Source organism: Blennius ocellaris (assembly GCF_963422515.1).
Source record: "Blennius ocellaris genome assembly, chromosome: 6".
Classification (NCBI taxonomy): domain Eukaryota; kingdom Metazoa; phylum Chordata; class Actinopteri; order Blenniiformes; family Blenniidae; genus Blennius; species Blennius ocellaris.
This window is the reverse complement of record NC_137655.1, coordinates 4,250,255-4,268,375: the sequence shown is the minus strand read 5'-3', so window position 1 is coordinate 4,268,375 and position 18,121 is coordinate 4,250,255. Positions and strand designations below refer to the sequence as shown.

Genomic DNA, 18,121 nt, shown 5'->3' with positions numbered 1-18,121 from the left:
CAGGGGAGACACAACATCTCAAAACGTTCATAATGATGAAGCAGCAGAAAAGCAATTAGCATTAAAAAAAAACAAAAAAAAACAAAACTGGCTGCAGGAGAAAGTCCCAGCGTGGCCATGCTGAGGCGAGGACGTCAACATGGATGCGTCCACAGGGAGGTGAATCAGGAGCGCAGTGGGGGGGGGGTGATGGGGGATTGTATGGTGCATCATATAGTCCCGGAACATGAGAAGTCATAGAGACACAATGATGATGGTAAGAGGAAAAAACAAAACAAAAAAAAGAAAATCCAAAATCCAAATAGGAAAAACCAGGGAAAAGGAAGGGATTTTTTTTTATTGTGTTTGTTTCTGTCTTTTGTTGTGTATGTTGCAAAGCAAAATTAAAAAAATTTAATATATAAAAATTTAATTTTTTTTTCAAGAAAATTTTTATGGATTTTTTGTGGCATTTTTCTTTAAAAAAATTTTTTTTAATAATTTCTTTTCTATTTTTTCTCCCTTTTTTTCCTCTTAAGTGATGTTTCCTCTTTCGTATTCTGCAGCCAATATGATGGTAAGAGGAAAAACAAAACAAAAAAAAGAAAAGGGAAGGAAAGTGGGAATCCAAAAGGAAAAACCAGGAGATGAAAGGGAAGCGATTTTTTTTTTTAATCGTGTTTGTTTCTGTCTTTCGTCATGAATGCAAAATTAAAAAAATTAAAAGAAAATATATTAAAAAAACACTTTTTTTTTAGATTAAATTTGTATGGATTTTTTTTGTGGCATTTTTTTTTTATAATTTCTTTTCTATTTTTTCTCCCTTTTTTCCTCTTTCTTATTCTGCAGCCAATATGACAGTAATCAGAAAGAGGAAACAGCACTTATATATATATATATATATATATATATATATTTAGAGATATATACATATGTGGGCGCCAGGTCCATATATGTATATACAAATATATTTTTGTTTTTCCTCTTACCATCATATTGGCTGCAGAATAAGAAAGAGGAAACAGCACTTATATATATATATATATATATTTATATATACATATATGGACCAGGTCCATATATGTGTATATAAATATATATATATAAGTGCTGTTTCCTCTTTCTTATTCTGCAGCCGATTTGAGGACGGTAATCAGAAAGAGGAAACAGCATATGTGGACACCAGCTCCATATATGTATATATAAATATATATATATATAAGTGCTGTTTCCTCTTTCTTATTCTGCGGCCGACTTGAGGACGGTAATCAGGGACCATCATGTGTGATTGGTCTGAGCAAAAACAAGGGAAATAAGAATGACTGAGTCACAAACACGCCGTCCGATAACGACAACAGGTTTGATCGTTCTTGTAAGTTCTGTCCGCTTTTCTATAATTTGTTTTCCCTCCCAAATTTTTTTTTTATTTTTAGTTTCCCTCTTCAGAGTTATAATTTAAGAAACGGGTGAAACGTCCTGTTTATTCTCCCAGATGGTTCATTTTAAGGATCTCCGAATAGCTTCGTATCCGACGAACGCACCCGTGATCCAGAAACACAAGAAGGGAGTGTTTACGAAACATTTTCAAAAAGTTGCACTCCCCCCCAGTGTCTCCGAGCCACGTTGTGGTGTAAACGGACACCCAAAATGCAACGGAACTTTTTGCGTTTCCGCAACAGAGTCGTTTTTTTTAAAACATTGTGGTCACTTTTTTTGTTAAAAAAAAAAAGACTCTGTTAAAAAAAGTTTTAAATGGAGTCGGGCCGACGTTTACATGCGGAAACGCAAAAAGTTCCGTCGCGTTTTCTGTGTCCGTTTACACCACAACGTGGCTCGGAGACACTTTTTGAAAATGTTTCGTAAACACTCCCTTCTTGTGTTTCAGGTTCACGGGTGCGTTCGTCGGATACGGAGCTATTCGGAGATCCTTCAGGCTTTAAAATGAACCATCCGGGAGAATAAACAGGACGTTTCACCCGTTTCTTAAATTATAACTCTGAAGAGACAAACTAAAAATTAAAAAAAATCTGGGGGGGGGGGGGGGGGGGGGGTGGGAACAGAATCACTCGCCGACTTATGGAAAACATCAAAATCCTCAGTTGTTACTGATGTGAAGTTACAAAAAAAAACTCACCATATCTGATGCCTTTTAAAAAAAAATACAATATAGATGTACTTTTCTTTCTGATTGATGCAGAAATCCAGTAAGAAACGTATTGAATTTAGAACTTTTTAGGACAGAAATAGTGAAAGTTGTTTCATTTCTTTGTCAGTAAATTTTCTTTTTTCTTTCTTTTTGTATTTTAATCGATTTTATCAGGAACAAATTGCAAATAAATGACCCCATGTTTAAAGAGAGTTTAACAAATATCCCACAAGGCAATTTTTTTTAAATCTAATTTTCACTGTCACAAAACTACATAAATTAAACCTTTACAAAGAATTAGCCTCTGGGATTAATGAAGTATTTCCTTTTTCATTCTGCTTGTAGAACCAGCAAATTAAATTAAATTACTAATCAAACTTTTTTATTATTTTTTTTAGCTACGGCAAATAAGTAAGGAAGCTTAGTCGCTTATTTGATTAATTTTTTTCAATTTTAGCACTGTATAAATCCTCCTTTTACGTTTATTTACTAGAAATATCACCATTGTGTAAGTTTTATATAGTTTAATGTGAAGAAATGCTCTTTGAAAATACAAATTACTCTTGTAATTCATGTTCCTTTTCAACTCTAACCTTTAAAATGTATGTAACAACAACCTCAAAGTCTTTCTATAGCCACTGTCAGGGTGAGTTTGAAAAAAAACAAACAAAAACAAAACAAAAACACCCACAATGCAACAGCTCAAGGGGAAGTTTTCTGGATTTTTTTTTTTGTGTCACTGGATTTTGCACCAGAAGGTTTAATTAAAAATTGGCTTTATGTTGAGATTGTTGTCATTTGTTTCCGGGAGCAATTGTTTAGTTTTTGTGAAAATATGGACATTTCCATCACGTAAAAGCTGCAACACAATTAAAAGAGAAAGATGGAGAGAGAGAGAGAGAGTGGGAGAGAGAGAGAGAGAGAGAGAGAGACGCGCGTAAAAGGCGCGTTGGATTTGCGCAATCGACCCGGTGCCTGATTGGCCACCAGAGGAAAAGCCCGTCAGCGGGGTAAAGTTGCGTGCTTTTAAACTGAGGGACGTTGGAACCCAGACCACAACACCGGACCAGCGGAAGTGCACATCAGCGAGCCGATCCGATCCGAGCCGAACCGAGCGAAGCGCGCAGAGGAACCGCTGCAGACATGACGGTGCCAACGGAGAGAATACTTTTTCTTCTTTGTCTCTTCGCCTTTTTTGGATGTTGGAAGTTAATAGGTAGGTGATTATGAGACGAACGATTGTTTTTCTTCTTAATCCGCGTTAGTCTTAATCTGTTGATGAGCTCATTTTGAAAAACTTGTCAAATTCACGCATCATCCAACATTCCCAGAACTCACAGCGCAGACTGAACCGTGCGCATCTTTTCTGCAAATCGATGATAAAAATGGCACAAACTGTACATTTTAGAATAGATTACTGAACATACATGAGAACAGAGTCAAATACAAGGGTATGTTTGCGTAAATATTCCATATATTCCCTCGTTTTACATTAAAATTACGTTATGGCGCTTAAAATAGTCTTAAAAGGCGTTTAAATAATAACAGAGTGCTTTTTAAAGGGTTATTTCTTTGCAATGGAATCATTTGCCGGTAGTTTTAAGGTCAGTCTGATAGCTGACTACACATTTATACAACGCCTTCAAAATAAGCTTCGTCCCCTTTTTCCACACGTTAATTAAAAACAAAACATTTGGAATCTTAATTACCTGAACACCGCAGTCCTAATATATCCCCGCGCTTTAATATATGACCACGGATGGACTTTCATCATATGAAAGGCAATTCATCGACTTTCTATGAGTTACTTGTTAATTGGATGAATAATCCTGAAGTGACAAGGTGGTTCATTATCCTTCAATAACGACTTGGTTATAGGTCACCATGTGCACTTTTGCAGGTCATTAATTAAAGGTCACGTGTTTTTTCTCCCCATTTTATAGTCATTAGTTCTTTTTTTTTAAAGTTATATTTTTCACATTAATTCTGAGTTTTAATTATTTTATGAATAAGACTGTACTGGCGAGTGGCAGCAGCAGAAAAACCCAAATATTTAATTAACCTTTAGAGGAATATCCGGACTAATTCTATATTTACATCAATGTTTAGCACAATTTCAACTATAGCCGGACAAATTCGGTGAGAAGATACTTGGTTTAATACATAAATAATAGTTTAACATTCCACCTTTTTGTTTTTGATCGTGATTTGTTTTCAGTAAAAAAAACAACAACAACAACAAAAAGAGCAATGACGCCCATGCACAGTTTTATTTTCTTACTGCTGCCCTTCTGGAGCTCTCTGGCGCCCCCTAGAGGAGACACCTCACACTACAATAAACACTTCTCACCTGATCCTGCAGGGATGCTCGTCAACTCACCTGAAAATACAATATTTCAACCTTTAGTGTCATTGGGGGCGAATTTATAGAACATTTTAAGTCTTATGAACTTTCCTCCTTGATTATACAAGTGGAATAGAAACTGTCTGACCACATTGGAATCCATTTGTCTGGAACTTCTCTACAAAACAACATATAAAAGCACATATTTCCACTTCTACTAGTTTGGAGGATGTATTTTTTATTTTTTATTTTGTACTTTTAACGTGATTCTAACCCATGTTTGCTTGTTTTTTAAAATATAAATTATTTCTGTTAACTTATTATTGTGAAATTGACAGTACCTTCCACATTACTTTCTCTTCCTCACAGTCTGATGCTTCTCATCCATGATTTTAACCTGGAAAATATAAAATATTGTGGAATTCAACATGATAATACACATTGCAGATGTGCAGTAACATTTTGTTGGAGCAAAGTTAAATAAATATATATGAAATGAGTGAGGATGCAAAGATACATTAACAGATAGAAGCAGTCAAAGTGGTTGAAACAAGTAAAAAATATGAATATCATAAATTTGTTATAATTTAAAGGCTTAGAATATGAAAGATTAATGTAGATGTAGATTAAGACGGAAATCACACATTTAGACATTTTAATGCCATAAATGTCATTGAAGATATATATAATTTTGGTCACGTTTAAACATTCTGGCAAAATACGTGATATTATATTTCGCATATATACATATACATCTTAAACTTTATTTGTATAACACTCTTTAGTTTTTTGCAACACAGGGTGCTTTGCAAACTTTAAAAGGAGAAATAAAACACAATATATTTCAACAAATGAACAAAAAAAGTATTTTTTCTAATTCTAAAAGTTTCAAAAGAGTATTTAAATATCATTTAACAACTTTGAACTATGTATAAATTGTGCTAAAAAGAGTTTCTATGTGGAGAAACAATAAATAACGAGTCATATTTTATTAAATCCCTGCAGATTATGTTGATCAATTGATTTTTCTCATGCTGTATAACTTCTTATTGAGTCATGTATGCAATCTGTTTGTAAACTTTAATATTGATTATTAATATTGATACGTTGATGAGATTTTATTGTATTTATCATGATTATTGTGCTTAAAATGTATTTATTTTCAGCATTTATCTGTAAAGGCTTGATCCTGGATTAATTTTGCTCAAATATTAATGCAAATATCTGAAAAATGGCAAAAGGCAGACGAGAAAAACAAAGTAAAACTGAATTTGGACGATTGGAGTCACTTTTTTAATGACTTTAGTCAAGATTAAATAAATTATGAGATAAATATCAGGACTTTCTTCTGCTCTTTCTTTTTAAATCAACTTTATTCAATAGATAAATACTTTGAGTATTTATCTGTAAACACACCCAATTGGAGTATTATTATTAGAGTAACTTGCTCACAATTTATAAGTTAAGAATACTTTTTTCATATTGGGATATTTTATTTCTCTTTGACTCTTTTCTCCTCTTTTTTTACATTTTTACAAATATATTAATATTAAATCAAAATGTCACAATAAATAATCCTGATGTTTTGTAAAAAATAAATAAATTAAAGTGATGCTTCAGTAACACCAAACTTTTTACAAGTCCTCTCATGTTTTTGTTTTTTTTATCCAGATGCTCATCCTCTGGATCTGTGGGAAGACGGAGTGCAGCTAAGAAGGGTAAGAATTGATCCTTTATTCAATAATATTCTTCATCCGATCTTCCTAATCTAATAATAATAATAATAATAATTTGTAAATGCACTTTACATTCGAACAACCTTAAAGTGCCAGGAAGTTTAAAAGGAGTGTAAAAGCAAACATTGACAAATTGTAAAGGGAATCCATAAAAAGGAAAGATTTTAGACGTGTTTTAAAAAAGAATCTTGTCGGTGTCACATCAACCGTCAGTGGTCTTAATGTTCTGGCTGGTGGCTTTTTGTCCACAGGCCCGGGGAATCCAGAGTGAGGACTCGGGGGACGTGCAGTGGACGGACCAGGACGAGGTCGCTGCTCCCACATATGCTTCACGGGGGGAGAGGGGGGGGGGGGGGGGGGGGGTTTCATAGAAACAACCAGACCCTGACGTTTTTTGTGATTAATGCTAATTTGTTGTTTCCTCCCACAGGAACAAGTCCAGAACGTCTTTAAAAGAGTAGGTGCTCCCTCCCTCCCTCCCGACTTATTTTAAAAACATTTTAAATGCTCATTTTCTGACATTTGTTGAGCAGCAGCTAATCAATTGCTCGTCTTTTCTCCTCAGTTCCTGTTTCATTTTTCGAAAGCGCGGAACTCCGTCGGAGCTCTACAGCAGGAGGTGAGAAGCAGAGACACACAGGAAGCAATCTGTGCGAAAAATATCACTCTGGAAATGCTTCAATTCAACGTCAATGAAGCGACATTGAAATACGACAGGATGTTTAGTTTTGAAGTTAACTCATTCGCTCTTGATTCCTATAAAGGGTTAAATGACTTCCCATTCCAATCGGTCGGTAAACAAACAATAACACCTCGTTCACACAACGTAACAAATTTAAAACACATCGACTTTTGAAAACGGTGCCGGAAACCGTGTAGTTAGCGCGTCGGGCCACTAGGAGGCACTGTTATTTTTCTTTTTTTTAAATAAGAAACTAGCCTGAGCAGCTCTATCTAGACAATAACATGATTTTCTAGATTAAACCAGCCAGAGCAGTTCTATCAAGACAGTAACATGATTTTCTAGATTAAACCAGCCTGAGCAGTTCTATCTAGACGGTAACATGATTTTCTAGATTAAACTATCCTGAGCAGCTCTATCTAGACAGTAACATGATTTTCTAGATTAAACTATCCTGGGCAGCTCTATCTAGGCAGTAACATGATTTTCTAGATTAAACCAGCCTGAGCAGCACTATCAAGACAGTAACATGATTTTCTAAATTAAACCAGCCTGAGCAGCACTATCAAGACAGTAACATGGTTTTCTAGATTAAACCAGCCGGGACAGCTCTATCTAGACAGTAACATGATTTGCTAGCAAGAGTATAGGCAAAAAAACCAAACAAAAAGCGGACACTTTTAAACAACAACAACAATGATAAAGAAGCTACAGACCAACGCAGTAGAGAACAACACGCTCTAAACATTAACGATGGGGAAAACGCGGACGTTCGCGCGGACAGACGACCAAGTTGGATTGTTTTCACGGTGACTGTCAAAATAAAAGTACCAGGAGAATGTGGACTGGGGGAGTCGCGACACTCTGGAGGGAAATTTGTTCTGATTGTCCTTCTACTGAGCGCGTGCAGAACGACTGTTTACCGTCTCCATGGAGTCGGGAGTGTTTTGAAAAAGTTGTGGCTCCGAGGACTGTTGTCATGGAAACGAACACCCACATCGCTACAGAGTTTTTGCGTTTTCATTTGAAAATGTCGCGTAAACGAGGGCCTTAAGAAAACAAATAAATAAGTAATTATAATTAATGTTGCCATGACCCCCTATAATAGATTACTATGGTCCCGGAGTACTGCGGTATTTGTTGGTGCTTTATAAATAAAGTTGAATTGAATTGAGCTTTCCTGTCGTTTCCCTCAGCCTCACTCGGTTCATCCTCTGCTGCGACTTTCGCCCAAACTCTCCCAGAGGAGGAAGAAGAAGGTGCTACTCCTGGTGAGACACACACACACACACACACACACACACACACACACACACACACACACACACACACACACACACACAATAAACTAGAAATCTGACATAAAACACATAAAAAAAAACAAGATAAAGAAGCATTTCAGTGCAAAATAAAGTAAAACACATTCTGGACCACGTATTTAAATTAGCGTGACGAGGTTTAAAGAAACACTTAATAATAAGGATAATTTATAAAACTGGCGATAGAGATCATACAAATCTACTCTTCTTAAAAATCAAAAAAGCGAAAAAACTATGTCGGATATTTGCGCTTTTTTTTTTTTTTTATTGTTTTATTTTTTTGCGTTGTTCCAACACATCCAAAATAAACTTTTTGAATCGAAAAAGCTGGCAAACTGGAAAATTTGCTGAGGCGAAAAACAAAAGAAGTGCGTGTCACATATTGTTGTTGTTGTTAATTGAAATCACTAGCTTAAGGGCCTGCTTTCACACAGATTAGATTAGATTAGCGTTAGCGTCGCGCGAAAGTAAATTTATAAAGTCGATCAGAAGATGAACGAAAGGTTTGAGACAAAAGAAGAAAAAACGTCAAAAAAATGCTATAAATTGCTCATTTTTCTGACTTTTTTCTTGAAAATTGGTCTTAAAACGGACGAGTTTCTTTCTTCTCGCTGTTAAACGTCTGGTAAAAAACACAGTTTACTTAATGAGGACTTGACCTTTCCAGGTAATGAATCGCTGATGAGCCTCATTAGATCACATGACTGCTGAGGCTCCATTTCACTGATGACTCTCTCTCCCCCTCTCTCTCTCTCTCTCTCTCTCCCTCTCTCTCCCTAATTGGAACAGAAGATTCGAGCTTTGCCAGAAGGGATCTAGTGAGACGACGAGTGCCAATGAACGAAGAGGAAGTGACAGCAGGATTCGGGGAGAAGAGCAGCCGGTGGCTCCGCCTCCAGACGTCCATCACATCCAAGAGCGACCGGCAGGCGGAGGGAGGGAGGGATGGAGGGATGGAGGGGGGGGGAGGCAGCAGCCGCCTCTCCGGGACATGAAACATGACTTTTTGTTCATAGAAAAAAATAAACTATTGTGTAGATGGAAAGAAAAAGACAAAAAAAACAACAACAAACTAAATAGCCGTGGCTGAACACGTGTCTCACTGTGTCCGAAACCTCCGAGCGAGCGAGTTAGCGTCATCGTCCCGTCACACGAGACGACGTCAAAAAACGGTTCCACACTTTTACCCACTTAAAAAAAAAAAAAAAATCTGTGAAAAGTTCAAGATAATTTGACTAAATGACTCTGCGCCCAATAGAAACGTGTGGATTCTATAAGCCCCGCCCCTGCAATTGTTGCGTACGTTTCGCTGCGCTCGTTCTTTCCGCACCGTTGACCAATCCCAGCCCACGTTTACGCCGTCAACGTTTTTGAGTGAAAATGTTCAAACTTCCATTGTTTTTCTTAAAAATTAACCCAAGATGGAACTTTTTGACGTCTATCAAAAGCAACTTTTCTGAAACGCTGCTACTGTGCATGCGGAAACAAGAACTCCTTATTTGAGCCTACCATTGAGTTTGTGTCTTTAAAATAAAGTTAACTCTGAATCTTGATTGAGAATCTCTAAAACAATTCACAATTCTTATTTTTTCATTTCATCTCAAAAACAAGAAAAAATTAAGAGGCTCTCTGGCGCCCCCCAGTGGAAGCCCACTGCTATAAACCCCACAAACACACGATGTTAGTTTATAATATTTACCTACAGATTTATATGAGGTATTTTATTTAATTTTTTGCAGTCATGTGAACGCATTAAACTGGTAAATGGGACTTTTACCACCTGGAACCATCCCAGTTCCCAGGTGGGAGAACTCGGAATCAACATACGACACGTCACTGTGGCAAAGAGGCGAACTCACATTTAATCCAGCAGGATACATGAAAATGTACAGTTTGTGTTTTAATTATCGTCAAACAATAATAATAGTAATAAAAAATATTCTATCGGTTGTCTTTTTGAAGTTGGAGGCTTTAAACAAGGTGTGACCGTAAAAATTAGGTGGCGCAGACGTGGCTCGTGGGTTCGATTCCCTGAAGCCTGGAGGTCTGCCCGCGTGCCTCTGAGCAATGCCGCACGTCGGCGCCTCCTACGTGACAAAACGAGGCTCTCGTTTCCTCGCGGGGCCGATTCCGATGCAGCGTCTGCACGATGTTTCCAGGTTAGCGGATTTGTTTTATTTTTTTGTTGTTTTTTTTTAATCGTCCTCTGAGTCACTGTCCTTCCGTGTGGGAAGAGAACTTCTGATTGACGACATGAGTTTGTCTTCGATTTGCTTCTTGGGGTTTTCCTCCAGGTCCGTCTTCACCGCCCCGCTTTCTGATAACCGCCACTCCAGCTCTGCGGGGGAGGGGAGGGGGGAGGGGAACGCGGAGTTAATGATCAATAGGTAAAAGGCTGGAGATCGAGCGTCATACTGATCCAATAAAACACCAACACTTTCCAGGAGGGGAGAAAAAATGTGCTGTTAAAGACGAAACCCAAAATAATAATAAAAATTTTTTTTTAGATACAAGTGGTACAATCGGTGCATTAGTATGGCCGTACCGTCACGTTAACGGGAAAACATAACGAGGAAACGTTTTATCATTTCCAGCTGCTTGGAGGCACAAACGGAATCGTTCGGCTTTTCTCAGTAAAAGTACCTTGAAATGACGGCTGTATTTTGAATAAAATGTCATTGAAATCTAATTGTACAGGAGTAAATGTTATTCGTGTAAAAACTAAAGTACACGCAGAGAGCTAAATAAATAAATAAATAAATCTGATGAGCAGAGGGTTTTTTTTTCTTTTCTTCTAAAAACATAAACAATCAGACTTTCCTTCCACCTCCTGCCTTTAACTTTGTGTGTTTGCTTGTTAAGAACGTTTGCGATTACGTAAACACAATCTTTCACTTACCGTAATTTCCAGACGTGAAGATAAGCCGCACCCGACAAATTTTGTAAAAATAAAAGGTCGGAGTTACGTGATGCACCTGAACGCACCACCCGTGAATCAGAGGCCTGAAGCTCATCAACCCTTAAAATCCCATAAATTAACCACTTCGTTGCTTAAGGGTTTAAAGCGAGTGGGGAAAAAAAGAACTTATAGTCCGGAAATTACGGTAATTCCCTCTCGCTGCAACGGTTTAGTTGTTTTTTTCCCCATTACTTTGTTGAATTTGTCCGTTTTTCTAGATTTATTGCTCCTGATTTCTGCTCCGTGGCCAAAGGGGTGTGAAATAATCAGCCCTGCTCACTTTGCTTTCCAGATTAAAGTCCTGGGCAGTGCAGATTGTCCCCCCCCCCCCCCTCCCTTCCCTTTCCCCCTCCCCCCCCCCCGGACGCTGACGTGAATGAAACATGCAGAACACAAGGCACCTTCGACTTTGAGGTTCATGCCTCCGAACACCAGCGGGCCGATGAACTGGGCCTTCATCTCGCCCTCGAAGTAGACGAAGATGGTGGGCAGGTTGCGGTCGGGGTAGTTGGGGATGCAGGTGGTGGAGATGGACTTGAGGAACTTGGTCTGCGGGAACTTGGCGGCCAGGGCGCCGAGGTGCTGGTTGATGAGGGTGCACAGCGGGATGCTGCGGGGGCAAGACGGGACGTTAGCGACGGACTTGTTGGCTGCGTCCCAATTCTACCCCTCAGCCCTTCATCTTACCCCTACCCCTTTGAAATGCGCGTTCACGAGAGTCTGAGGGGTGAGGGGAAGGGCTATTCACCCCTCGAAACGAAGCGTGTTCAGATGCACACTTTAAACAGAGGGGTAGGAGGACATGGCGCCGAAGGACTCGCATTTCACATATATACGCTTCTAAAGTTCTATAAACCTGTTGTGTTTTATACTAGTAAGCGGAAGTAGCGCTGCCGTATGTAGCTTCCGTGTGTATTTGCTTTGTAGAGACCGTGTTTATAACATTTTATTATTACACTGTATAGTTCCAAAGTCTTCTAATATGGGTGTTTTGAAAACAGGGACAAACAAGGAAGCTCCTCCGCTTTCTCATGGTGAATGAGGAAATATTTCTGAAGTCCAAATACGGCGCAAAAAACTGAAGTAATCCACGTCTCCGTCTATTTCTTCACCTTGATGTGGAAACAAAGCAGCCAAGCTGCTGCAACACGTTGAATTTGGGACGGCGCGACGACGCTCCTGCTGGAAAATCAACAAATAATCCGTGGCTCAGCTCTGCTGATGTAACGGCGCCGTGTTATGACGTCAAAACTGTGAGACGGAGCGAGAGGGGGAGGGGTGTCCCAAACCTAAGGGCTGAAACTGCCTTTGCCCTCGTTTTGGAGGGGAAGCCGGAGGGCTAAGGGGTAGGCGGAGGGGTAAAAGTAGAATTGGGATTGGCCCTCGGTGTCCCACTGACCGACTGGAGTCCTCGAAAAACAGGACGGCGACACGTTTGGTGATACTAATATTGGGAAGAAGACCGACATCAAAATGATAATAAATCAACGTGTGTGCAGCCGTGGTCAAAGTGCACAAAGTTCCTGTGATGGGGGAACTTCCTGCAGTCACACCGGAGCTCAGAATGTCTAAACAATACACCAGACTGATGCTTTCCGCCCGAGACGTGGGTGACCTTACCCCTGCTTGTAGAGGTGCAGCACCACCCAGATGCCCTCCCCGGCCTTGTTCACTTCCTTGACGTAGTCCTGCCCGGAGATTTCGCTGACCTCGCCGAAGATGTTCTTCATCTGCGTGGCCTTCCACTCCGCCAGGCGCTTCTGTCTGGAGGCAGACGTCGCACAAACATGGAGAACGTTTACTTCTCGCTCAGGACGCGACGTCGCCGTCTCCTTATCCTGTGACGGTGCATCGTGCTGCACTTTATTCATATTTATAGAGGAAATCTGAAAGAAGCAGTGCCGTCTCACACATCCAATCATCTTTTATACCAAAGGAAGAGTCACTAGAGTCCAACCCATTATTGAATAATAACAACAACAACAAAAAAGGACTTGTATGTTATTTCAGAGAGCAAAGATCAAGTTGTGATTCATATCAAATCCCCAATATCAAAATCCTCCACACGGTGTTGCCGACGTGAAAAAACCTCCAACTCACCGGTACATCTCCATGGCCGCCTCGTCGTCCTCGCCGAACTCGTCCTCGTTCTCGTCCAGCTCTTCCAGCGTCATGCTTTCATACGTTTTAACTGTTGGGACATTCAGCGGAGGATCACGAGCGTCGCAATGGATCCCACGTTCACGGCTCGCTCAGTTAGATTTCACTACAGAGACTCGTGGTGTGAACTTGAACTGAGCAGAGGATTAACAGAGGACATACAATCTGTTGAGTTATTAAAACGAAATTGGGAAGATATTGATATTGATATATAAATATATACATTTTTGTATTAGCTTCTGTATATATATTAGTTTGCGTGTGCATTTTTCCCCCATTTCATCCCTCAAATTCAGAACTGAACAAGAGAACAGCACGTGACACTACAGAGATGAATCACTTCTTTCAGTGACTCAAGAACTGAATCACATTCCTGATCCATGACTGGGTTGCATGTTTTATTTTGTTGAATCTGGGATCTGTGACAGTTTCCGAATACAAATCATTTTTAACCAAAAAATTCTCTATTCTTTACCAACAGACTGTTGTTGGAGAGCCAGCTCCTCCTCTTCCTCCTCATCTTTTGGGGTCTCTTTGGGAGGAAGGATGCCTTTTTTCCTCAGGATGTCGTTCCACTCGGTGTCTTCGTTGGGGTCCTGGTAGCGAAACGAACCGCAATATCACAGCATATTCAAAGTTCTTGTACTGGAGCACAACACATTAAGTTATAGACCTCTTTTATACATTTTTAACTGCCATTATTCACTTTACGTGAAACAAATTCAACTACCTGCTAAAGTTAGCCCAGAACATGAATACTACCTAGATTTTAAACTATAATAGTATATGAGGTAAGCTAAAACAAAAAAAAAGGTCTCAAACTGTAATTATGATACCTTGGATGTCCCTTAGTTTATCAATTCAACTGTGATGATTTGTTGTACCATTTTCGTATTTCAGAAGGCAACGTGAACAGGAAACAAACAACATTCAAATTTCCTCCAGTTTGTGTCAATCTAACGTCAAAAACTAATCGCCTAATAGTATTTTGTTGACTTTAGACGCTGTAAAACAAAAGCTACACCTCGCTTCAATGCTAACTATCAAACACTTCGACCCGAAAAAACCTCAGTCACTCAAACATCACATCGACAACAACTCAATTCGCGCTGTATAATTAACCAATGTTGATATACGCGTTTTAAAATCCGGAATAAACATGTACTGACCTGCATTTTGATAGCTTTACGGATTAAATGAGTTCAGAAATAAAAATCACACCGCTTGTCTCCACCCAGACCCGGAAACAGAAGGAGCGCCCGCTGGAAGGTTCCGGAAGGAAACAAGAAACAATGAATTTTTCACGTAAGAGCAAATTTCAATTAAAGAACTAATAAAATTACTTTTGTCCACTTTATTATCGTTTTATTTATACACTGTTTTATAATTATGTGAAATGTTAGCAAATCATCATTTAAAATAGTCGGAAGGAATAATATACCGACAGGACAATAATAAAAGCGGCACTCGTTTCCGCTTTACGCTCACTGTAACCAAATAAGGTAAAAGAGTGCAGCGTGACACTAAACAGGTGGAACACGCGCACAGAAAGGAAACACGCTCGCGCAAGTAAATGAAATAGTGTTTGTGAGGACAGTTTTACATCTTGTGTGACTTGTATATCTTTAAAACACCTGAATCAACACTTAAAAAAAGTAAACAAACTCAAGCGTTTGTGGCTGTAGGACATGACAAATTTATTTCTGACAAAAGGTATGGAAGAATAAACGTGCCAACATGAAATCAATAAATTGAATAAGTGCTTCACATGGGGGGAAATACATTTATTAAAACAAGTCGATTAATATTTTAATATAATTTTTTTTTTATAAAAATAATAACATCATTAAAAAGTATTGTTTAATGGTAAAGCTGAGTTAAGAAAAGTGTCCGAAGTTCTGATTTAAAAGAAGTGAGTGTGTCAGCAGGAAGTTTGTTCCGCAGGTGAGGCGCTTCACCTTGTTTCATTTGACTGAAACGCCAAGTGCTCCACCACCTCTGAGACCTTTAAGCGCACCATTAGAATAATCCAGAAAAATGCAAATAAATGCATGAACAAGTTTCTCTGAAGAATGAAAGCAAACGGGCGGCGCTCGCACAACGAAACATCAGAATGAGTCATGTTTACAAAGAACATGCAAAAATGAAAGAAAATGAAATGATGAAGAAATGGCGAGATCTTCTGAAAAGTTGTGTAAATTCGGAAAGACAACAATGATCCTATAACTTACTTGATACACAAAAGATCTTGTGTAAACTGTGGGTTGCAAAATTTAGTATTTTCAGTATAAAGTGACCTACAAATCACCAATAATCTTAATAAAAGAATTGAAATTACATCTGTCAACAAAAAAAGGACATATATCCACTCTTTCATATATTAGTTATTTTTAGGTGTTTTATTTTACCCCCAAAATTTGATTAAGAAAAACATGCCTGAAATTATATCACAAGTAAAAACAACTGTTTACTACCAACTCATTAATTATCCACAAAAAGAAAGTATAATTTATACACAGTCAATAGATATTGTCACCACTTGACATGAACTGTTTGCTGTTTAAAGAACAGATTCTGAATCCAAACTCCTAAAGTGAACTGCGCAAGAAGAGCCGCATCTGAAACTGTCAGCAGAGTTTTTCTTTATCTGACTTCCCCTTTTCTCCTTCCTCTTTTAACCAAATAACCCGAGGTCTGATCAGTCTGAAATCAAAAGACTGCTTCATCAAGAACAGTCATAAGTGACAGCGAGCAACAGGAAAGTGGCACAAAATTACCAAAAAATACATGTATAACAAGAACAAACAAACCTAAAACAGTCCCCGGTAACAAAGGTTGCAAAATTACGACAAGGAATCAAAGACTTGCACAAAGAGATACAAAATAACTGCAAAAGAATGAAAAATATCTATTAAGTGGCTCAAAACTATCAGAGAAATAGAAAATTGGGCCAAATCAATTCAAAACAACACAAGAATCTTTGAGAAATTAACAAAATGGCACGATACAACAATAAAGAGGTGCAAAAGGACTTCAAAGATTCCTAAAACTACAACAAACACATCAAAGTGATATGTTAGAGTCGGCAAAATATAACTTGGCACCATGATGGAGACACAGAACAACCACAAAATGGCACAAAAGTCAAAGAAGGAAATAGAAAACCACGTTGGTTAGATGTGAAACTTTCACAAAGAACTTTGCCAATAAGTGACAAATCAACCACAGAGAGACAGAACACATCGACATAAATCTACAAAACAACCACAAGAAGGTCAAGCATGAACAGGAAAAGGCGCAAGATGAGCTGAAACCGCGAGAAATTAACTGTAAAACAGGCGAAAAGAAGAAATAAAAATTGAGATGGAGATTTTCTTACAAGTACCTGGATGTTCACCTGAACAATAACCTGGACTGGACAGAAAACACCTGGGCTATGATAATAATAATAATAATAATAATAATAATAATAATAATAATAATAATAATAATAATAATAATAATAATAATAATAATAATAAAACTTTGTCTCACGTGACCGTCCACTCACTTCCTTTGCCGGAAGTGATGTAAGAGAAAGTAGAAATGCGGATATGGCGAAAGTAGTAGAGGAGCTCTCACTCCATCTTGTTTTGTTTTTCTTTTTAGAGAATCACATAGACAGACAAACGAGGTATTTTAATTTCAGGTCAGATTTCTATTTTCTTGACAGACTGAACCCAGAAAAAAAACCTCAATTGTGGTTTGGGAGGAGTTTTGACAGCAACCAGGCTTATTTTGTTTCTTAACAGTTCTTTTTTTATTAGTTAATTAATGGTTACTTTGGTTAGTTAATTCAAACAGATCAGACCTGACACTCACCGATTAATCTTACATTGATAATGTGCACACCCCATGTCTCTAAGATTATTTGATAGATAGATAGATAGATAGATAGATAGATAGATAGATAGATAGATTAATAGACTTTCAGCCCAGAGGGAACATAGTTATTGGCACATTGTTAAAAAATCAACTTTTGTAATTGACAAATTAGTGACAAAGTAGAAAATGCCAATTTTGCTCTCTCTGTATATATATATATTTTTCTTTTTTTATATTGTAAATGTCATTTTGAAGACTGTAAACTACGCCTGTCACCAGTTCAATAATTTTTTTTACATTTTCCTTTGTTTTTCTCTTTGTCTTTTTTAATTATTAAGCATTGTCATGTCAAACAATGGATTGTTTGTTAATATAAAAAAACACTAAATGTTCACACACAAAATAACTAAATAAAAAAGTCCTCAATTTACAATTTGAATTTAATTGAAATATATATATATATATATATATATATATATATATATATATATATATATACTTTTTTTAAATACATTTTTTATTTTATTTATATATATATATATATATATATATATATATATATATATATATATATATATATATATATATATATATATATATATATATATAAATATAAATGTATAATTTGAATTGAATTGAAATATATATTTTTTTATCTTTATTTTTAATTTTTTTGTTTTGTTTGTTTTGCTTTATTCCCACACTTACCTGTAATTAGGATTCTAAACTCGGCGTGGTTCCGGAGCGGCTGTCAGAGTGAGACGTCACGTCACCAGAGGATCTTTGCTCGTTGTGTACAGCTGCTGCTGCTCGAGTGTGTGTGTGCGTGTGTGTGTGTGAGAGAGAGAGAGCGAGAGAGCGAGAGAGAAAGTAAGTGTGTATGTGAGACTCCGAGTCCCGAACATGCCGCGACGAGCAGCGGGGCCCATGGA

At 37.8% G+C, this 18,121-nt stretch overlaps 2 protein-coding genes across 2 annotated transcripts; one reads left to right on the top strand and one right to left on the bottom strand.

The window, feature by feature from the left end:
* Positions 1 to 3,268: 3,268 nt before the first annotated feature.
* Positions 3,269 to 9,025, top strand: nms (neuromedin S; the record flags this gene model as incomplete). Its single annotated transcript, XM_080498116.1, has 7 exons — positions 3,269 to 3,341; positions 6,141 to 6,187; positions 6,457 to 6,513; positions 6,636 to 6,662; positions 6,771 to 6,824; positions 8,084 to 8,158; positions 8,996 to 9,025. The coding sequence occupies 7 exons, from the start codon at positions 3,269 to 3,271 to the stop codon at positions 9,023 to 9,025; spliced, it is 363 nt and encodes a 120-aa protein (XP_080354242.1).
* Positions 9,026 to 10,043: 1,018 nt separating this feature from the next.
* Positions 10,044 to 18,018, bottom strand: pdcl3 (phosducin-like 3). The gene is made up of 7 exons (XM_080498012.1): positions 17,898 to 18,018; positions 14,495 to 14,587; positions 13,801 to 13,921; positions 13,266 to 13,356; positions 12,786 to 12,929; positions 11,567 to 11,775; positions 10,044 to 10,544 (listed from the first exon to the last, which is right to left on the bottom strand). Exons 2-7 carry the CDS (start codon positions 14,498 to 14,500, stop codon positions 10,402 to 10,404), a joined length of 714 nt encoding a protein of 237 aa, XP_080354138.1. The 5' UTR covers positions 14,501 to 14,587; positions 17,898 to 18,018; the 3' UTR covers positions 10,044 to 10,401.
* Between the last annotated feature and the right edge of the window lie 103 nt (positions 18,019 to 18,121).